The 18877-nt window shown below is 38.4% G+C and overlaps 1 protein-coding gene across 5 annotated transcripts in view; it reads left to right on the top strand.

Moving 5' to 3' along the window:
* The window catches only part of TTC8 (tetratricopeptide repeat domain 8), a 53891-nt gene that overhangs the window by 19237 nt on the left and 15777 nt on the right, over window positions 1-18877 (top strand). For all 5 annotated transcript variants that reach the window (XM_021710968.1, XM_008055197.1, XM_021710969.1 and 2 more), the window contains 4 exons: window positions 1892-1936; window positions 7833-7918; window positions 11170-11257; window positions 13786-13896. In XM_021710968.1, coding sequence (XP_021566643.1) covers window positions 1892-1936; window positions 7833-7918; window positions 11170-11257; window positions 13786-13896 — 330 coding nt within the window. The remainder of the gene's footprint in view (window positions 1-1891; window positions 1937-7832; window positions 7919-11169; window positions 11258-13785; window positions 13897-18877) is intronic.

Raw genomic sequence — 18877 nt, 5'->3', positions numbered from 1 at the left:
ATTAGGCAACTCCACAAGGATTACTCAAGCCAGATTGTGGCAAGCAACTATATTAGTAACTATAACTACTCAAAGATAAACGCTCCTTTAAATTAAAGAGAAAATGAGAGGCACAGAGGGAGACACACACACACACACACACACAGAGAGAGAGAGAGAGAGAGAGAGAGAGAGATAGAGATAGAAGGGAGGGGAGGGGAGGGGAGGGTAGGAGAGGGGAGGGTAGGAGAGAAGAATGGAGGGGGAAGAGGGGAGGAGAGAGAGAGAAAGGAAGGTGTCTGTAATCTTGGAGGTGAGCTTGGGATGACTCCAAGGCAGGTGTGCTTATCTTCTGGAAACTGGTTTAAGTCCAATCCAGGTTTTTAACTAAAATCCCTGTGAACTTTCTGCATGAATCTGAGCTCATTCCAAATCTCAGTTCTGGTGGAGCTTAACATGTGTAAACATACGTTTGCTAAATATCAAACTCTGTAGGGAAAATAAAAATGGACACTAGCTGTACAGACTTGGAATTTAAATCTGAAAAAGAAAATGCCTTTTGGCAGGCAGAGAATTGGCCTATAATCATGCTTAAACTTATAAAATTTGCTTTGTCTTAAATTCTTGTTTCACAGTAATCTGGCCAACTCCACAAAGCAGAATTGTAAAGCTTTTCATGTTCCTCTTTCTTTTATGAGTGGTGCATATGGACTTCTGCTTCCTGACCTTTCAAGGCCATTGACTTGGGCAACTGGCCGGCTGACTGATACGTTGCTATTTTCTAAGCAGGAGTATGGTCAGCAGGGGCATTTGTCTCAATTAAATCAGGATACATCCAGGACAGACCTGGCCTGTTGCTAGATTTAGCTTGAACCAGATATTGTGCTCTTTTAGTGTGTTGGAGGAATAACCCAGGTTATTCTGTCTCTGCCCCCACCTTGCCTTGACCTGTTAGGACTGAGTTTTCATATTGGCATTCGCGTGTGGTATCAGTGGTGACTCTGACACTGTCTTGGGTGTAGTAACAACCCTTTCATGGCAGTGGGAGCACCAACTGCACTCTTAACTTTTCTTAATAACAGAACAAATGGAGAGACAATTACAGTGTTTCTTTTAAAAGAAAGGCCTTGTCCTGTTTCTTTGTGTTTTTATGTTAAATTGGTTGCTTTCAAGTCTTCTCTGTTAATGATCTTGATATCTTCCAGGGGAGCTAGCCTCTTTCAAGTGTAACAGTAGTATCATGGGAAGAGGTTGTACCATTACTTATTTATTCAGATGAGTTGGGTGAAGTATTAAAAATAATGGTTCTTGGCTGGGAGTGGTAGCTCATGCCTATAAATCCAGCACTTTGGGAGGCTGAGGCAGGAGGATTGCTTGAACCCAGGAGTTTGAGACCAGCCTGGACAATATGGCAAGACCTCATCTCTACAAAAAATTTAAAAATTAGCCCAGCATGTTAGTGTATACCTGTAGTCCCAACTACTCGGGAGGTTGAGGTAGGAGGATCACTTGAGCCCAGGAGGTCAAGGTTGTGGTGAGCGGGTATGGTGCCGCTGCACTCCAGCCTGGGTGGCAGAGTGAGACTCTGACTCAAAAAAAAAGATATATATATATTTTTTTAAACATATTTTTATAATTATATATATTATATATATGTTTAAAAACCCTTTTAATTTAAACAGTATGTTAGTATAATGTGAAAAAAAGTTCAGTTCTTTGAGCTTTTCCGTTTGTATTCTGTAAAAATTAGAATCAGCTGTAAATAGTATTATTTGAAAAAGTGAAAATGACAGTAAAAAAGGATGGCTAGACCCTCTACCTATAAATCCCAGTGCTTTAGAGTGCTTTGTTAAAATATAATCTAAAAAACAAAAAACAATCTAATGTATCTCTGACGTTGTTTTCTTCACAGGCATTGTTTGAGTATATCTTTCACCATGAAAATGATGTTAAGACTGTAAGTCCTGAATTCATGCTATTTTCTTTTATTGTAATTTTTCTGACTTGGGGAGTTTAGATTAAAAAATGTTCTATTTCTTACCTTATAAGCAGATGAAGTTATTAAAGATTGGAGAATTGCTAATTCTTTAAAATCCACTTTTAGGTTCAGGGGAACATTTGTACAAATAAGTGTGATAAGGTCAGTGCCTGGTTGCATTCAAGGGAAAAGCCCTGCTAGACTTCCTGAATCAGAATCTCCAAGGGGACATCTGGTGTTTGTTGCTAAAAAGTGCTCAGACCCCTTCGAGTCCCCTCCCACTGGAGCTTTTCTGTCCTCTCAATGAATCCTGCTTTCTCAAAAAAAAAAGTACTCAGCAGGCAGTCTGATTTTCAGGCAACATTGGAAACCACTGATATAGAACAGAGTAGTTTAAAAAGCAATGGTCAGTAGACAGCTGCAATGTAGGAAAACAGAGCTGGGGAATGTGAGCAGGACTTGAAGGCCATGTTCTTTCTAGCAAACTGATAAACCAGAGGGTGTGTTTTCTGACTCAGAAAGAGAAGTCAGTGAGTGAACAGCACAGAGACAGCAAGCATGACTCAATGTGTCTCAGGAACAAGGAGGCTACAGGAAACACTACTGTGAACCTGAGTCCTCGTTTATAAATGTTGTTTTTTTCCTTAGGTAGAGTAAAAGACTCTTTCTATACTAGAGACAATGTTGAACAAAATTGTTGACTTTTAAAAATAGGTCTGTATAATTCATTACACTGCATAGCACTGTAGAGAAAATTTGTTTAGAGACTTTCTTTTACATTTGTTCAGTGAAAAATTTAAAAAATCCAAACCAGCAAACAATGGAATAGTTCATAAGTCTGGTTGGATTTGTGAAGCAGTCACAAAGAAAAAAGACGTACTGATGTGTATACATAATCTCTAAATAGTGAACAGAAACAAAATCAGAAGTAAAAGGACAAGAGAAGGGACTTAGGAGTACATTAAGCAGGATTGAAAAATATTAGTGTTTGTTATATATAAAAGAGCTGATTTTCATTTTTAAAACATTGTTATGCAAATAGAAAGGACCCACACAACAGAAAATTTACATTAGAAAAAGGCCAGTAAAGAAGCGCATTACGGAGGTACTTTCTCACTAACAACAACAGAAACTAAAGAGACTTTGGACTTAGAATTTTATATGTATGATTAGAAAAAAAAAATCCTGGGGGAGAATGCAGCAAACTGTTAGACATTATGGGTGATAGCATTGTAGGTGGTTCAACAATTTGGAAGTCAATACGATCATATAGAGCAAATAGCCATAAAATATTTATTTCAGTTGCCTCTGTTTTTTCACTTTTTTGGTAAATTTCAGGAAAAATAAAGTGTGCTATTTGCAGTGGTGTTCATTGTAGCATTAGATGTAATAGCAAAAATACTGAGGAGACAACCTAAATGCTTAACAATAGAGGACAAGATTGGTAAATTATAACAACTAGCATAATGGAATATTATGCAGCTATTACAAATTATCATTATATTCAGGCATGGTGGCTCATGCTTGTAATCCCAGCACTTTGGGAGGCTGAGGTGGGAGGATCACTTGAAACCAGGAATTTGGACTGCAGTGAGCTGAGATTGCTTCACTGCATTGTAGTCTGGGTGACAGAGAGACCCTAACTCCCCCCCAAAAAAATCACAATTATAAAAATTGGCAGAAACATAAAAATATTTATTTTATGTTAAGCCAAAAAGTATACCACTTAGTATGTCAGAATTATAACTCTAAATATATATATTTATGACAGATACTAGAAGGGATTACTTAGAAATGAAGATTATTTGGAGGTTAGGATATATTCATTCTATAAATATAGCCAGGTGCAATAACTCACTCCTATAGTCCCAGTACTTTGGGAGGTTGAGATGGGAGGATCATCTGAGGCCAGGAGTTTGAAATCATCCTGGGCAACATAGTGAGATCTCGCCTCTATTAAAAAAAAAAAAAAATTGGCAGGTGTGGTGGCATACGCCTGTAGTGCTATCTACTCGTGAGGCCAAGGTAGAAGGATTACTAGAACACAGGAGTTTGGGCTGCAGTGAGCAGTGATCATGCCACTGCATTTCAGCCTGAGCAACAGAGCAAGACTCTGAACACTCCCCCCCCAAAAAAGATGTATTAATTCCACAAATATTTGTCAAATGCCTGCGTTGTGGCAACAGCTTGGATCACAGCAGTAAATAGACAGCTATGCCTCATCACACTACTGGAGTTTAAGACTAATTTTACCTTTATTTTTCAGAATTTTCAATAGTAATGTCATAGCAACTTTTCATTTATAAATTTATTTATAAGTTAGGGGCAGTCATAAATAGAAAGACTGATTGAACTCTGCTTGCTATTCATCTGCTTGCCCCTGTTATGCACACACATTTTTTTTTTCTTTATTTCAATAGCTTAGGGGATACAAATAGTTTTTGGTTTTGTGGTTGCATTGTACAGAGGCAAAGAAGTCTGTGCTTTAAGTGTACCCATCATTTCCACATGTGCACATTTTTTAGAATATAAAATAGAACTTTTTTTGTTTTTATTCAGTGAAAAGCAGAAATTGTTGGCTCCTCTGTTTTGCATTTTATTTACTGATTCATTTACTGATTTATTAATTGATCCGTTTATTCTTTAAACAAATACTGCTAAAGTCACCTATTAGGTGCTGTGACAGGCGCTGGGAGTGCTGAGGTGCACAGGCGCCTCGGTCTATTTTCTTAGTCTGTCTTACTCTTGTGGATCAGATTGTCCCATTAAAATGTTATTTTCCCTTTTACCACAAATGTTATTTTCTGAATGGAAGAAGGGTTTAGATAATGAGTTCAAAGCATGCATTTTTCTACATTACAGTTTTAGACTGGAAAAAAGAAAAAAAGAAATTGTGTTTTTTAACATGCTGAAGAAGTCAGAGATGCTTTTATATTAGATGCCTTGAGTAACTTTCAGATTTCTTAAGACAGTATCACACACAAGTATGGAGTACCATAGACAAATATACAAAATACTGTGGCATTTAAATGTTAAGAAAGAGTAAAAGTGACCTTCCATGGAGAACTCTGTTTCTATTTTAGTACTTTTTATTAGTGCTTTTCTCGTCTTGGAGGGGTCGTATTGGCAAAACTTAGGTGGTGTGTGGGTGGGCGATGCTGTATTTATCTGGAAGTGGGGAGCACACGCAGGTCACTATAGAGACTGCCGGGAAGGGTATCTGAATGTTAGGAAAACCGTGGAGGGTGATACCTTCTGTTCCCACACTTCAAGGCTGACACCTCCTGTTCTTGCACTTCCCTTTCTAGACTTTTCATTCTTTTGCTTTCATTTTTATTTCTGGTGAGGGCAGCACTGACAGCACTTGCGGAAGCCACGTGGCAGTGGGTGGCAATTCTGGAATCTGTTTCTATGTGCTCTTTCATTTCATCGTCCCGAAATTGTCACAACTGTAACTATAGTGAAAGAATGACTGTTTTTAAAACCTAGACCTATCCAGATTCCTTTCATTCTTCGACTTTTATTACTTTAAAATGACATTATAAGTTTTTATTAATATCTAGATTTTAGTTTTATTAAATTATTCAAAGATTCTTAAATTTAGGTGAATAGTCTTTTATTTGAAAAAATTGGGATTTTTTTGTAATTTAGATTTTTTGTAAAGATGAGGTCTTGCTGTGTTGCCCAGGCTGATCCTGAACTCCTGGCCTCAAGCTATCCTCCTGCCTTAGTCTCAAAAAGTGCTGGGATTATAAACATGAGCCATCATACCCTGCTGAACAATTTTAAATATTAATAGCTTTTAACGATGCATTTTATTACTATGACAGGTTTGTGCCTCTTATGTACAGAGCGGTTTCCAGAACAGCAGAGACGTGAAAGGCAGGTGTCTGTCCTCAGGGAGCTTAGGGGCCATTTAACCTTGTCACATTGTTTTTTTCTAGTGTAGCCTGAGTCTTCATTTGAAGAATGACTATTAAAGTACAATTTTTTTAACTGTTTTTATTCTGTATCAGTAATTTATATTAATATCTTAAGTTGAATTCACACAAACCTACAGGCCCTCCATAGAAAGACATGTTTCAAGATCATGTATGAAAGCAACACCAGTAGCCTGTAACAAGCACGAAACTTAACCTTGGGAAGTTAGTAAAAAAAAAAAATTTTTTTTAATGTTGAATGACATCTTTTTCTGAAAAAGAGAACTTCTCTTCATATTAAACACAAGAGTGAATATGATCTATTTTCTGGAAAAAGTCTTTAAAAAAAGATTAAGTTGCAGTTAATATGTTTAGATATTTACCAAGCATGCCTGAATTGGCAAGATTGAACATACCTTTTCCTAATATTTCCAGAGACAATGCTAATTGAAATTAGACTTTTCATTTTTTTGCTTTCATTTTTATTTCTGGTAAGGGCAGGGGAGAAAAATAAGCACATGAAAGTGGTGTGTGGCTTGTTCTAATTTCCATAGCTTTCAAGCAGACTTGTTGACTTTTCAAATCCATTAGTGGCTCAGCATGGTGGCACCACTGCTTCATAGCAGTTTGCATATTTAGAGGTCTCTCCTGGAGCAAGAGAAGACAGAACACAAGGCAAAACAATTAATTTTGCAGCAGGAGATTCAAGGAACTCTTCTGGCATTCATTTCAGAGAGGAGTTAATATTCAGAAGTGGACAGTAATTTAGGGTATATTTTGAGATAATAGAACTGAAAAACCTAAGAGTTGCTTAATGGAGCTTTTGGATGTTGCGATCATATTAACACTAGCCCAAGACTAAAACATTTTCAACCTTGAGAGAAAAAGAATAAGTATTATAAAATGTCATTTATCTTTTAACTAATAACCCCAGCGTCTTTTCATCAAATCTTTACATGGAGATCTTTATATGAGCTTCGCATTGATGTAAAGACTGACTTATTTTCCCCTTTGTCAATAACAATGTTCACTTCCTCTGTACAAAATCCGTTCCAGACTGGGTACAATGGCTCACATCTGTAATCCCAGCACTTTCAGAGGCCAAAGTGGGAGGATTGCTTAAGCCCAGGAGTTCGAATTCAGCCTGGGCAACATAGTGAGACCTCATCTCAAATAAAATAAAATTAAAATTAAATAAAATAAAAACCTCTTACAAAATAAAATAAATCTTCCTCAGAAATCATTAAAAAAATAAAAATCCCTGTTCCTACTTAGTAATTTCCTGTCTCATCTTAAATAAACACTAGAAGGAGCAAGCCGGAGGATATTAAAGCTGTGGGATAAACTAATATAAAATACGAAAGAAGCTGAGATCTTTTTAGTCTGCGACCAAAGGAAGTGTGACCCTTAGAGTTACTGAGACAGATGGTGATGCCCAAAAAATGGAATGATGGTTGCTAAGACGACAGTCACCTACACATCCCACCTGTTCTTGTTCCACCTTGGGATCCTGTTTTTCAAACCTTTTCTCTGTCCACTCAGCCTTTCTCTGCTTCTCTACCTCTGTCTTTAAAGTGGAGACTGTGACTTACTCACTGAAGGCTTGATCGCCACCAAGCCTGGAGGCATTTTGAATCATGGGGGAGGGGGCGGTAAAAAGGTAAGCATTTCTTCCTATTAGTCTTGTGTGCCTTGAACATGAAGATCAGACTCAAGTGTTTGGACATCTGCTTCCTGTGATCAGCGTTTCTGTCTCATCTGCTGCAGCCCTCCGGTCGGGAACTGATTAGGGAAATTGGCTGGGCCATCTGGGAACAGGAGCAACCTGAGTTCCTGCCTGATTTCAAACACATGTGTTGATGGGTGCTAGTAATGTGTTTTATTTTTTAATTTATGTTTCTGACTGCTTATTGTTAGAAATGAAAATACTAATCTAAAGTGAATTGTTTTCCCAGGCTTTGGACCTGGCTGCGCTGTCCACGGAGCACTCTCAGTACAAGGACTGGTGGTGGAAGGTGCAGATTGGGAAATGCTATCACAGGTAAAGCTCCAATGACTGGTGGTGGGCTTGGAATTGGCCATGTGGCTTAGGGTCTCAAGTCTGGGACTTTTCTTTTTTGGATAGGTTTTGTCATGAAGAAGTGAGAATTGTGTCTTTGGCTTACTTGAGAAAGCATTTACTTAACCATCACATGTAGCAATAAGAACTGATGCCTGGCCAAGTGCGATCGCTCACGCCTGTAATCCTAGCACTTTGGGAAGCTGAGGGAGGATTGCCTGAGCCCAGGAATTCAAGACCAGCCTGGGCAACATAGCGAGACCTCGTTTCGACAATAAATCCAAATATTAGTCAGGCATGGTGCTGTGTTCCTGTAGTTCCAGCTACTTGGAAGGTTGAGGTGGAAGGATCACCTGAACCCAGCAGATCCAGGTTGTAGTGGCCATGAACATACCTCTGCTCTCCAGTCTGAGTGACACAGTGAGACTCTGACTCAGAAAAAACAAAAGTAAAAGCAAAACACACACACACACACACACACACACACAACGTGATGTCTTTCAGGCTGAAACGGTTTAGAGTGGGAGGGGGAGGCTTTGAGATCATCAGGCTGGATACTCCTTTTCAGATGAGGAAGCTGAGGCCAGAGAATGGCTGTGATTTGCCCCTGGAGCTAGTTAGAAACAGACCTGGGACTGGAGTCTGCTGGTTGCTAGCCCTGTTCTCTTCATGCTCAAGTCTTGTTATATACATGGGTGCCTCACATCTGTGAAGCGCTTGATGGTTAAGAGAGAGTTTGTCCGAATGTTGTTGGTGATCTCACTTAAAACTCACAGTGGCTCTGAGGCAGTGACTATCATTAGCCCTTTTTCCAGATGAGAAAAATTGAGCCTCAGAGATAAGTGGCTTGTCCAGATTCACATTGCTGGTGAGTAGCAGAGCAGGGATTAGAGCTCAGCTTTCTGGCCTCAGTTCTCTTACTATGCCCATAATCCCATATTGTTTCTCTAGCGCTGAGACTACTGGTGTGAGCCACCATGCCTGGCCAGCATTATTATGGCCTTTGTTTCAATGAGACCAAACCCCTTGGTGTTTCCATGACATGCTGTGCATGTCCCTGCCTGTGTGCTCAAACTCAGAGCTTGATTCCATCTGGAAGTGCCCCTGCGCCCCCAGTTTAGCTAAAATATAGTTTGTCACTTTCTTGGTTTGCTTCCTCCTTTGCTTTTAAGCACTTTTTTTCCTCATTGGCCATAATACAATTAAATTTATTTGTGAACTTGTCTTGTCACTCTCTAATGATCATCACCTTAAGGACATGGTTGTTACCTGCTTCAGTTTCATGTCTCCTCACCATCATGAAATGTGCATGCAGTTGATATTTCACAATTTTATTGACTTAAATGGAAGAGACGAAGTTGGTAACTTTGGGGGGCAGGGGTGGCTAAGTCTGACCCTGACATTGGCTTGCGTTTATGAACTTGAATGATATTTTATCATTCCCAGACTTTCTTTGAATGTGGCCCATTTGTCTTCTTTGCACAAGAATCCATGCGGTAAATTCCTTTCTGACAGCACTAGAAGTTATCTCTTGAGTATGTAGTAATAAAAAGATACAGTTCATCTTTTCTTCTTGCCTTTGGCTTCCATGTAGGTCAATATATCTGATTGTGTTTTCATTTGTTGTTTAATTTGTTTATCCTTCCTTCTCCATTGTTTTTAAAAAATCTATTTCTATTTTCATAGTTTTGTTTTATATATATCTTTTATTATAATCTCCCTTAAATTATTTTTAGAAAGAGGAAAGTTATTAGATAAAAATTTACAGACTCTTATAGATAGTTTGACCTCACGGATTCAGTGACTATATTTCAGTCACATGTTTATGACTTGCATGCTCAGTTGATGTCATGTGCATACATCTGATTTTTTTTTTTAGCACTGTAGAGTTCTTAGATAACATTTTATAAATACTTGTTTTGAAATGTATGGCACCTTTGAGGAGGTAGGGGCTTCTGCCACATCCCACATCTTCTAACTGTAGGCTAGTCTTCTGGAGTCACCTTTAATCACTTTAATCCCAAGGCCTACAACAGCTGTGTGGGTATCAGCCACACCAGTGCCTAAGGTTTAGCTTATGAAAAAAAGATCAGTGCTATTTTTTCAAGTCTTTAAATGAACATAGCACAGCAGAACATATTGTATATCATTCTGATTTTATTTCACAAAGTAAAACATCTAAGTAGTTCTTAAATGGCCAGGAGTGAATAGTTATGAGAAATCCTCACAGGTCTACTAAGGACAGGCTAATTAAGAGCCATGCGTGGGGGTTTTTTGGCTTTTTTTTTTTTGTTGGAGTCTCACTCTGTCACCCAGGCTGGAGTGCAAAGACACATTGCCCATAGCCAACACAGCTTCAATTTGCCGGGCTCAGGTGATCCTTCTGCCTCAGCCTTCCAAGTAACTGGAACTACAGGCATGTGCCACCGTGCCCAGCTAATTTTTTGATTTATTGTAGAGACGAGGTGTCACCAAGTTGCCCAGGCTGGTCTTCAACCCCTGGGCTCAGGCAATCCTTTCGCCTTGGCCTCCCAAAGTGCTGGGATTACACGCTTGAGCCACCATGCTTGGCCCCATGTATGTTTTAATGATTGGCTTAGTGGTGACAAAAATATGTCCTGGGCAGAAGAGATGGGCACTGGTATCAGAACGGTTTGAATAAATCTCAGATTTGTAGACTAGGACTCTCAGAATCAGATCTCAAATAAGAAAAAGAGAAAAGATTCCTAGAGTAATACAGTGGCATGGCTATGTCACTCAAGTGGCAGTTGTTACTTATATCAAACAAGTTTAAGGATATGGACTTTTAAAATGAACATTTTTTCTCAGAGAAGATGATGTTTTCAAGGAAATGTCATCTTTTTGTTATTCCAGTAAAATGGGGACTCGAGCATTTATTCAGGTCACTGGCCATATGTCCAACTGATCATAAGCTCTTTGGGTGGTGAACTGAGGTGACCTGGCTTACTGGCAGCTATTAGTCTTAGTCCTGCTGTGACAAGGCTTCAGCTGTAGTCTTCACTCCCATCTGGGGGTCAGGACCCATGAATATGGGAGGCAGGCAGCTTGCTGTTAAGCCATGTGCACACGATGTTAACATGTGTGTGGACCGTGGCCTTCTTTGGTGTGCGCTTACTCTCCTAGATATAACTAGTCTCTATTCATAGCCTCAGGGCATGATGTGGTATTTATTTTTAAGTGGAATGTCTAATTTTTCAAATTGCTGTTTGTAGGTTAGGAATGTATCGTGAAGCAGAAAAACAGTTTAAATCAGCCTTGAAGCAGCAGGAAATGGTAGATACTTTTCTCTACTTGGCAAAAGTAAGTAAGTCTTAATTTGAGTGAAATCTGTCTTCCTGGAATAAATGTTTAAATTCTGGCCATTGCAGGGGAAGAGTTGACAGTTCCTTCAGGAGTATTGGGCAACCTATATTCCGATTTGACTTATTTTTCCTTATAGCAAGGGAACAGGTAGAACATAGGAAGGTAATGTCTCAGGAGAAGTTGATTGCCATGATAAATAGGATTGAAATATTGCCTATTAGTATAGAAGAGAAGACTGTCGGCCACCACCCCCATCAGTAGCAGGTCCCAGAGAGGCATCTTTTTCTACAACCCATTGGTCTCCCACCTGAGCAGGTTGTGGGGAATAGAGACTATGTTTGTGTGGGCCCTGAATTACTCAGTTCTGCTTTAATGTAAAAAATACTTCTCGTTTATTGAGCAACTACTCAGTGTAAAACATTTTGTCATGTTTGTTATATATGCAGTTCAATCTGTCCCTCCCATAACCCTGCAAGGTGGGTTTTATCATTTCCTTTGTACTCTTCAGGAAGATAAGATTTGAAGAGGGTGCAGTTTTCAGGGTTAAGAGCCAGCATTCAAGCCCACATCTCTCTGAATCCAGAGCCTACTCATTGCCACGTGGTGTCACCCACAGCCACAGCAGAAGTGAAGGGCCAGCTAGACTCTTCAGTATTGAGATAAAGTTACTTCTTAACCCTTGCTGGTCAAGACCACTTTGAACGAAAAACAAATGGTGAAGTGGTAGTTATGTCATCTTCTTGTTGTATCTTTTAGAGATTTTGTTTTTTTGTTTGTTTGTTTGTTTTGAGTTGGGGTCTCTGTTACCCAGGCTAGAGTGCAATGGCATGCTCACAGCCACTGCAGCCTCAACCTGCTGGGCTCAGGTGATCCTTCCACTTCAGCCTTCCAAGTAGCTGGAACCTCAGGTGCACGCTACCTTGCCTGGTTTATTTTTTGATTTATTATAGAGATGAAGTCTCACCAAGTTACCCAGGCTGGTCTAGAAACTCTGGGCTTAGGCAATCCTCTCAGCTTGTCCTCCCAAAGTGCTGGGAAGACAGTCATGAGCCACTGTACCCCATCTTCTTTAAGAGTTTTTAAAATTTAAACATGTAGTAAAGGTGATTCAAAAGAAACTGAGATGTTAAAGGAAGGGCCACTAGTTCCTAAATAGGGTAATAAAAATGAACGTACCCCAAAGAAACAACATGCAAGTTGTACCATATCAAATCTACTGCACTGGTCTTAGTATGTCTATTGTGGTTTCTATTTGTATCTAAGTTATTTTCTGCACATTATATGTTCAGCTCAAATTCTTGAAGTTTCTGAGCATCACAGTGAACTTTTTGGAAAGAAGCAGCTTAAAATGAAGGCTCAGGTCACAGTATTTGACTGTCATTTTCTTTTTGATAATCACTTACCTTGTGGTTGCAAAAATGAGTTGTTTTTTTTTTAACTGTTGTTAAGTGCATGGTTTTACCTAGTCTTCCATACAGTGACTTGTTTAAATCCATTATTGCCTATATGACTATAGGCAATGGAACAAGGCCTGAATGAGAACAGCTGTAACAGGGTGAAACTTACATGTTGCCTTTACTATATGAGGGGATGGTTGCTATGTAATAGAAATCAAGCAGATTTTAGGAACAACATAGTTTCTTAGAATTTCTAATTGTTAATTTAAAAATCGTTAAATATTTAATATTACTTAATATGTTATTTATTATATTTTATAAAGCAGTTCCAAAGCGTCTAAGTAAAAATTAAGAAGTTCTTATCCATACCCCTCTTCCTATCAGTTTCTTAGTGACAAATAATACAAACAGTTTTCTGTTGTATCCATCTGGGCATTTTTCAAAGCACAAACTAGCTGTTTAGAAAGTGGGTCCAAAACCATGAAGAAAAGTGTCATAATCTCCTGTTTTCATACATAAAATCACAGTTCTCTGTTTTGGAGATTTAAGGATGTGGTTGATCCGTACTAATGTCCTAATTGCTAAGTAAGTAGAAGCCATTAGGCGCCAACTTGCTCAGCTCTCTGATGTGGGGCCTTCTCCCACGTCACCCTGTTACAGCTGCTCTCATTCAGGCGTTGTTCCATGGTCCCCTGTTCAAGCATCTATCTTCAACGTCTGTCTCCTAATTAATGCCTTCCTGCTTATCTGTAGACACACCCCTGTCAGTTCTGTCCCAAAGATTCTCTCTTGATGCTTTCTCATCTTGCTACTGCTCAGTTCCTGTGACAGCAGTAAGCCCACGACACACATTTGTTGGAGGAATAAGTGAATGAACACTATTGGAAAGGATGTTATTGGAAATGAAGCTTCATATACAACATGTGTGGTGATAAAGCAATAACATCGTCATTGGGAGTGAATTGTGCATATTTCTGAATATTTTTTACTGTATATCTAGGAGATAATTTGTTACTAATCAGCAATTATAAACTTGTCATAGCAAATACTATTATTTAAAAGCAGAAAAAAGTCCAAGACAATTATTTTTAAAATATATATTTTTATTGAACTGTATGTTGCTTTTAGGTTTACATCTCATTGGATCAGCCTGTGAGTGCTTTGAATCTTTTCAAACAAGGCTTAGATAAGTTTCCAGGAGAAGTGACCCTGCTCTGTGGAATTGCCAGAATTCATGAGGTAAGAATTGTTTTATAATTATTATTTTTATTAATATATAATAGTTATACATATTTGGGGGTACATGTCATATTTTAACAGCTGTATACAGTATGCACTAATCAAATCAGGGTAATTGGGATATTTATCTCAAACATTTATCTTTCCTTTGTGTTAGGAACAGTATGATTCTCCTAGCTATTTTGAAATATACAATTATTTATTGTTCATTCTCATTTTCTTGCTGTACCGTTGAACACTAGAACTTAGCCCTCCTATCTTATTTTTTTTTGTACCCCTTCACCTTCTTCTCCTCCCTCCCCAGCCCTGGATACACCATTCTACCTCTACCTCCATGAGACCTGCTTTTAGCTCCCAAATACGAGTGAGGACATGTGATGTTTTTCTTACTGTGCCTGGGTTACTTCAGTTCCATTCATGTTGCTGCAGATGACAGGATTTCTTTCTTTTCATGACTGCATAATATTCCACTGTATACAGAGCCCACATTTTCTTTATCCATTCATGCACTAGTGGACGCTAAGCTTGACTCCGTATCTTGGCCCCTGTGAATGGTGCTGTGATGAGCATGTGTGTGCAGGTGTCTCTTGGATGCACTCATTCCTCCTTTTGGACCTATACCTGGTGGTGGGATTGCTGGATCCCATGGTAGTTCTGGGGCTAGTTTTTTGAGGAGCCTCCTTACTGCTCTCCATAATGGCTGTGCTGCTTTACATGCCCACCACAGTGACCCGCACTCTTCTTTCTCTATATTCTTGCCAGCATTTGTTGTTTTTTGTCTTTCTGTATACCTGACAGCCATTTGTGTGTCTTCTTTTGAAAAATGTCTGTCAGACTTTTTGCCCATGTTTGTTTTACTGATGGATTGTTGATTGATTTTGAGTCAGGGTCTCACTCTGCCACCCAGGCTGGAGTGCAGTGGCACAATCATGGCTCACTACAGTCTCCACCTTCTGGGCTCAAGCAATCCTTCCACCTCAGCCTCCCAAGTAGCTGGGGTTGTGGACATGCACTACCACATCTGGCTAAATTTTCTTTTTATTTTTGTAGAGACAAGGTCTTGCTGTATTGCTCAGGCTGTTCTTGAACTCTTGGGCTCAAGTAGTCCTCTTACCTTGGCCTCCCAAAGTGCTGGGACGACAGGCCTGAGCCACTTGCCAGGTGCCTGGCCCATTGCCCATTTTTGAATTGGATTACTTGGTTTTCCGATATTGAGTTGTTTGAGTTTCTTGTTTGCTCTAGTTATTAATCCCTTGTCAGATACATGATTTGCAAATCTCTTCTCCCCTTCTTCAGGTTGTACCCCACCCTGCTGCTGTCTCCTTTGCTGTGGAAGCTTTCAAACTTGCTGCTACCCATCTGCCTTTGCTTTGGTTGCCTGTGCTTCTGAGCTCTGATACACGATATTGCCCAGACCCACCAGTGTCCTTGTAGCACTTCCCCAGGGTTTTCCTGTGTTAGTATCATAGTTTCAGGTCTCACATTCAGGTCTTCAATTTATTTTGAGTTAATTTTTGTATATGGTAAGAAATGGGCATCTAGTTTCATTCTTCTGCATGTGAGTATCCAGTTTCCCAGCATCATTTGTTGAAGAGCTGACTTTTCCCCAAGGATGTTCTTGGTGTCTTTGTCAAAAATGAGTTGGCTATGAGTGAATTTATTTCTGGGTTCTCTAATCTGTTCTACTGACCTATGCATCTCTTTTTTATGCCAACACCATACTGTTTTGGTTACTGTAGCTTTGAAGTATAATTTGAAATCAGGTAATATGGTGCCTTTTTCCTTTTTGTTCAGGATTGCTTTTGCTATCTGGGATTTTGTGTGGTTCCAAGTAGATTTTAGGACTTTTTTTTTTGTTTTTGTAAGGAATGTCATTGGTATTTTGAGAAGGATAGCCATATTATTTTAAGAGTTGTTAAAATAAAGTCATGCACTACTTAAGTCATCTCACAGTTCCTTGGGATCCTGGAAAGGAGAACAATTTATGAAATTACGATTGTTGGCAGGTAGTTTGCAGGTACAAACAGGTCTTAGTGTATGCATTTAGTCACTAAGTTTTATTATGAAGTACTTCAGATGCACAGGAGCATCTAGAGAATGGGATTTAAAATAAGTATTTAAGTTTTTCTCTGTGTGGATAACCTGTTGCCCCAGCACAATTATTGCTTATTTCTCAAGGTTTGTAAAGTATCAATTTTTTTCCATGTATGGTGGATATATCTGGGGACTTCCTTTTCTTTTCGATTGGGTTGTTTGTCCATATTTGTACCAGTATTACAGCACCTTAATTAGTGTACCTAATAGTCTGGTAAGGTTCATCTCTATCATAAGTGTCTTGGCTGTTTGGGACTTTAGCTTATTCTTATAAGTTTTAAGTCACGTTGTCAAAGTCCATGAAAAGTCTTGTTGCAATATCTTCCTGCTTCCTGATTACTGTATCTTTATGATAATTCTTCATATCAGGTTGGGCAAATCCTACTACCTTGTTCTTCTTCACGGTTGGTTATTCTTGGCCCTGAGCTCCATAGATTCTCTTGGATAGTCTAAGTAAATAGACTAATCGTCACCTGCAAATAGTTTCACTTCTTCATTTCAATTATTTACTATCTTTTGAATATATATCTTATTGCTTAGGACTTCCTTTTTTTCCATATTAAATTAGATTTTCTTTTAAAAAAATATTTTATTTAGTACTTCCAATACAGTATTGAACAGAAACATTTCTGTTCTCTTTAAATTCTTTGAAAATACAAGTTATAATATTTAAAATTTAGAAAAGAATGACAGATATTAATAATTGCCATATCTAGGTGGTAGTATGTGAATTATTTTTATTTTTCTTCTTTTTACTTTATGTATTTTCCATAATGAACATGCATTACTTTTTAAATGAAAATATTATTTTTAAATTATCTAGAAAAGATGTGATTCCCTTTTGAAGTCAAATTTTTATAAATGTATAAATAGAAGAAGACTTTGATCAATCAATAGAAACACTCTAAACATCACTGGTGATGGGTTTAATTTTCCTTGAGGTAGTTTGCTATCCATTAAGAAGACAAGCCTTTATTTTAGCCATTCTTTGTTGAGAGGTGTTTGACATTAGAAACCTTACCCTGGACATGTAAGCCTAGTTGTATGAAAATCACCTTGAATGAGTACAAGAAGCGGGACCCATTTTCTTCCTATGAGTCAGACGTCCTGGACAGGGGGAGGAGATTTAGCTGTTGTATTTTAGCATGTACACTGCCTGATCTGATGCAAACAAGAGTTTGAACACAACTACCACATTCACTTCCCTGTTATTTGAAATTTTAAAAATTATTTAATCAAATCCAGTTATAGATTTGTATCTACATTTTGTGAATTGGTTCGAATTATTGTAGCATTATTCACAATAGCAAAACCATGGAACCAACTGTGCTGCCCATCAAAAGTGGACTGGATTTTAAAAAGTGGTACATATGCATGATGGAATATTACACAGGCATAAAGAAGGACAAAATTATGAACTTCACAGCAACTTGGATGGATTTAGGGTCTATCATACTCAGTGATCTATCACAGAAACAAAGAACTGAGTACCACATGTTCTCACTCATAAGTGGACCCTAAACAATTATCATAATACTATAAGAAAGGGATTGGCAGTAGTAGGAAACTGACTGGGGACACACTTCATCAATAAGGGTACCTGATCTCAAACTAGGTCAAGTGAGGACCAAAGTAAGGCCTAAACTTTACCTGTACAATGACTATTTGTATACCTAACCCTGAATTGTACTCATCTTTAAAATAAAAATTTTTAAAAATCATTTAAATGTCACAAAGTTTGTTATATACTTGAAGTGGCATTTCTATACTTGAAAATGTTATTTTAAGACTGCATTAATAAAATCTATTCTATTATAGATTTATAAAATATATTCTACTATAGATACTATGGAGCTAGTATAATTCAAACAATTCTGATGCAGGAATACATTAAAGGAACAAGCCGAGTCCACATATGTTCATATATGAAAATTTAAGATATACTACATATTGCCTATTGTTGGATTATTTAGTAAATGACTTAAATATAGAGCTGGGTGAGTAATGGTTTATAATAAAAGAATCCATAACTGTGAGATGTAAAACTTAAGAGTCTTAAAATTTCAAAAAATAAACCATGAAAGTTCCAGAAGAAAGCACACATGAATGGTTTGCATGAACTCAGATGGGCAAGCTTTCTCTAAAGCATGGCATGAAGCTGTAGAAGGAAGGATTGATATAATACACACACTTATAAATTCTCATTGATTTAGTCAGGGATGTGAACACTCATGGACACAAAGCGTTTCCTCAGAGTCACTGTAGGATAGCACACCCTGGCTGGCTTTTCTGGAGGCTCCTGCCTTCCTGGCATCCTCCATAGTGGCCATGGACTCTCCAAGCAAGAGAACATAAAGATTCAATTTTCTATAGAGCAATGACAAAAAATGAAAAAACTGAACCAAGACAAAAGGTAAAAATATCAAATGCCTGGTACTAACAAAAGACTTTTTTTTTTTGAGTCAGGGTCTCACTCTCTCGCCCAGACTGGAGTACAGTGGCATGATCCTGGCTCACCCCAGCCTTGATCTTCTGGGCTCAGACAATCCTCCCATCTCGGCTAAGATTACAGGCATGTACCACCATGCCTGGCTAATTTTTATTATTTTTTTTATAGAGATAGAGTCTCACTGTATTGCCCAGGTTGGTCTCAAACTTCTGGGCTCAAGCTGTCCTCCCACCTTGACCTCCCAAAATGCTAGAATTATAGGCATGAACCACCATGCCCAGCCTAAGACTGTTTTTAATTTTCTCAGTCTACACATTGCTTAAAAATGGGAGATTTATACACACACAAATGCCTATGCACACACACTTATAAATTCTCATTGATTTAGTCAGGGATGTGAACACTCACAGACATGAGGCGTTTCCTCAGAGCCGCTGT

Source organism: Carlito syrichta, unplaced genomic scaffold (assembly GCF_000164805.1).
Source record: "Carlito syrichta isolate Samal-C Ts95f unplaced genomic scaffold, Tarsius_syrichta-2.0.1 Scaffold301773, whole genome shotgun sequence".
In the NCBI taxonomy this organism is placed as follows: domain Eukaryota; kingdom Metazoa; phylum Chordata; class Mammalia; order Primates; family Tarsiidae; genus Carlito; species Carlito syrichta.
The sequence above is the reverse complement of the archived record's forward strand: the minus strand, read 5'-3'. Positions and strand labels throughout refer to the sequence as shown.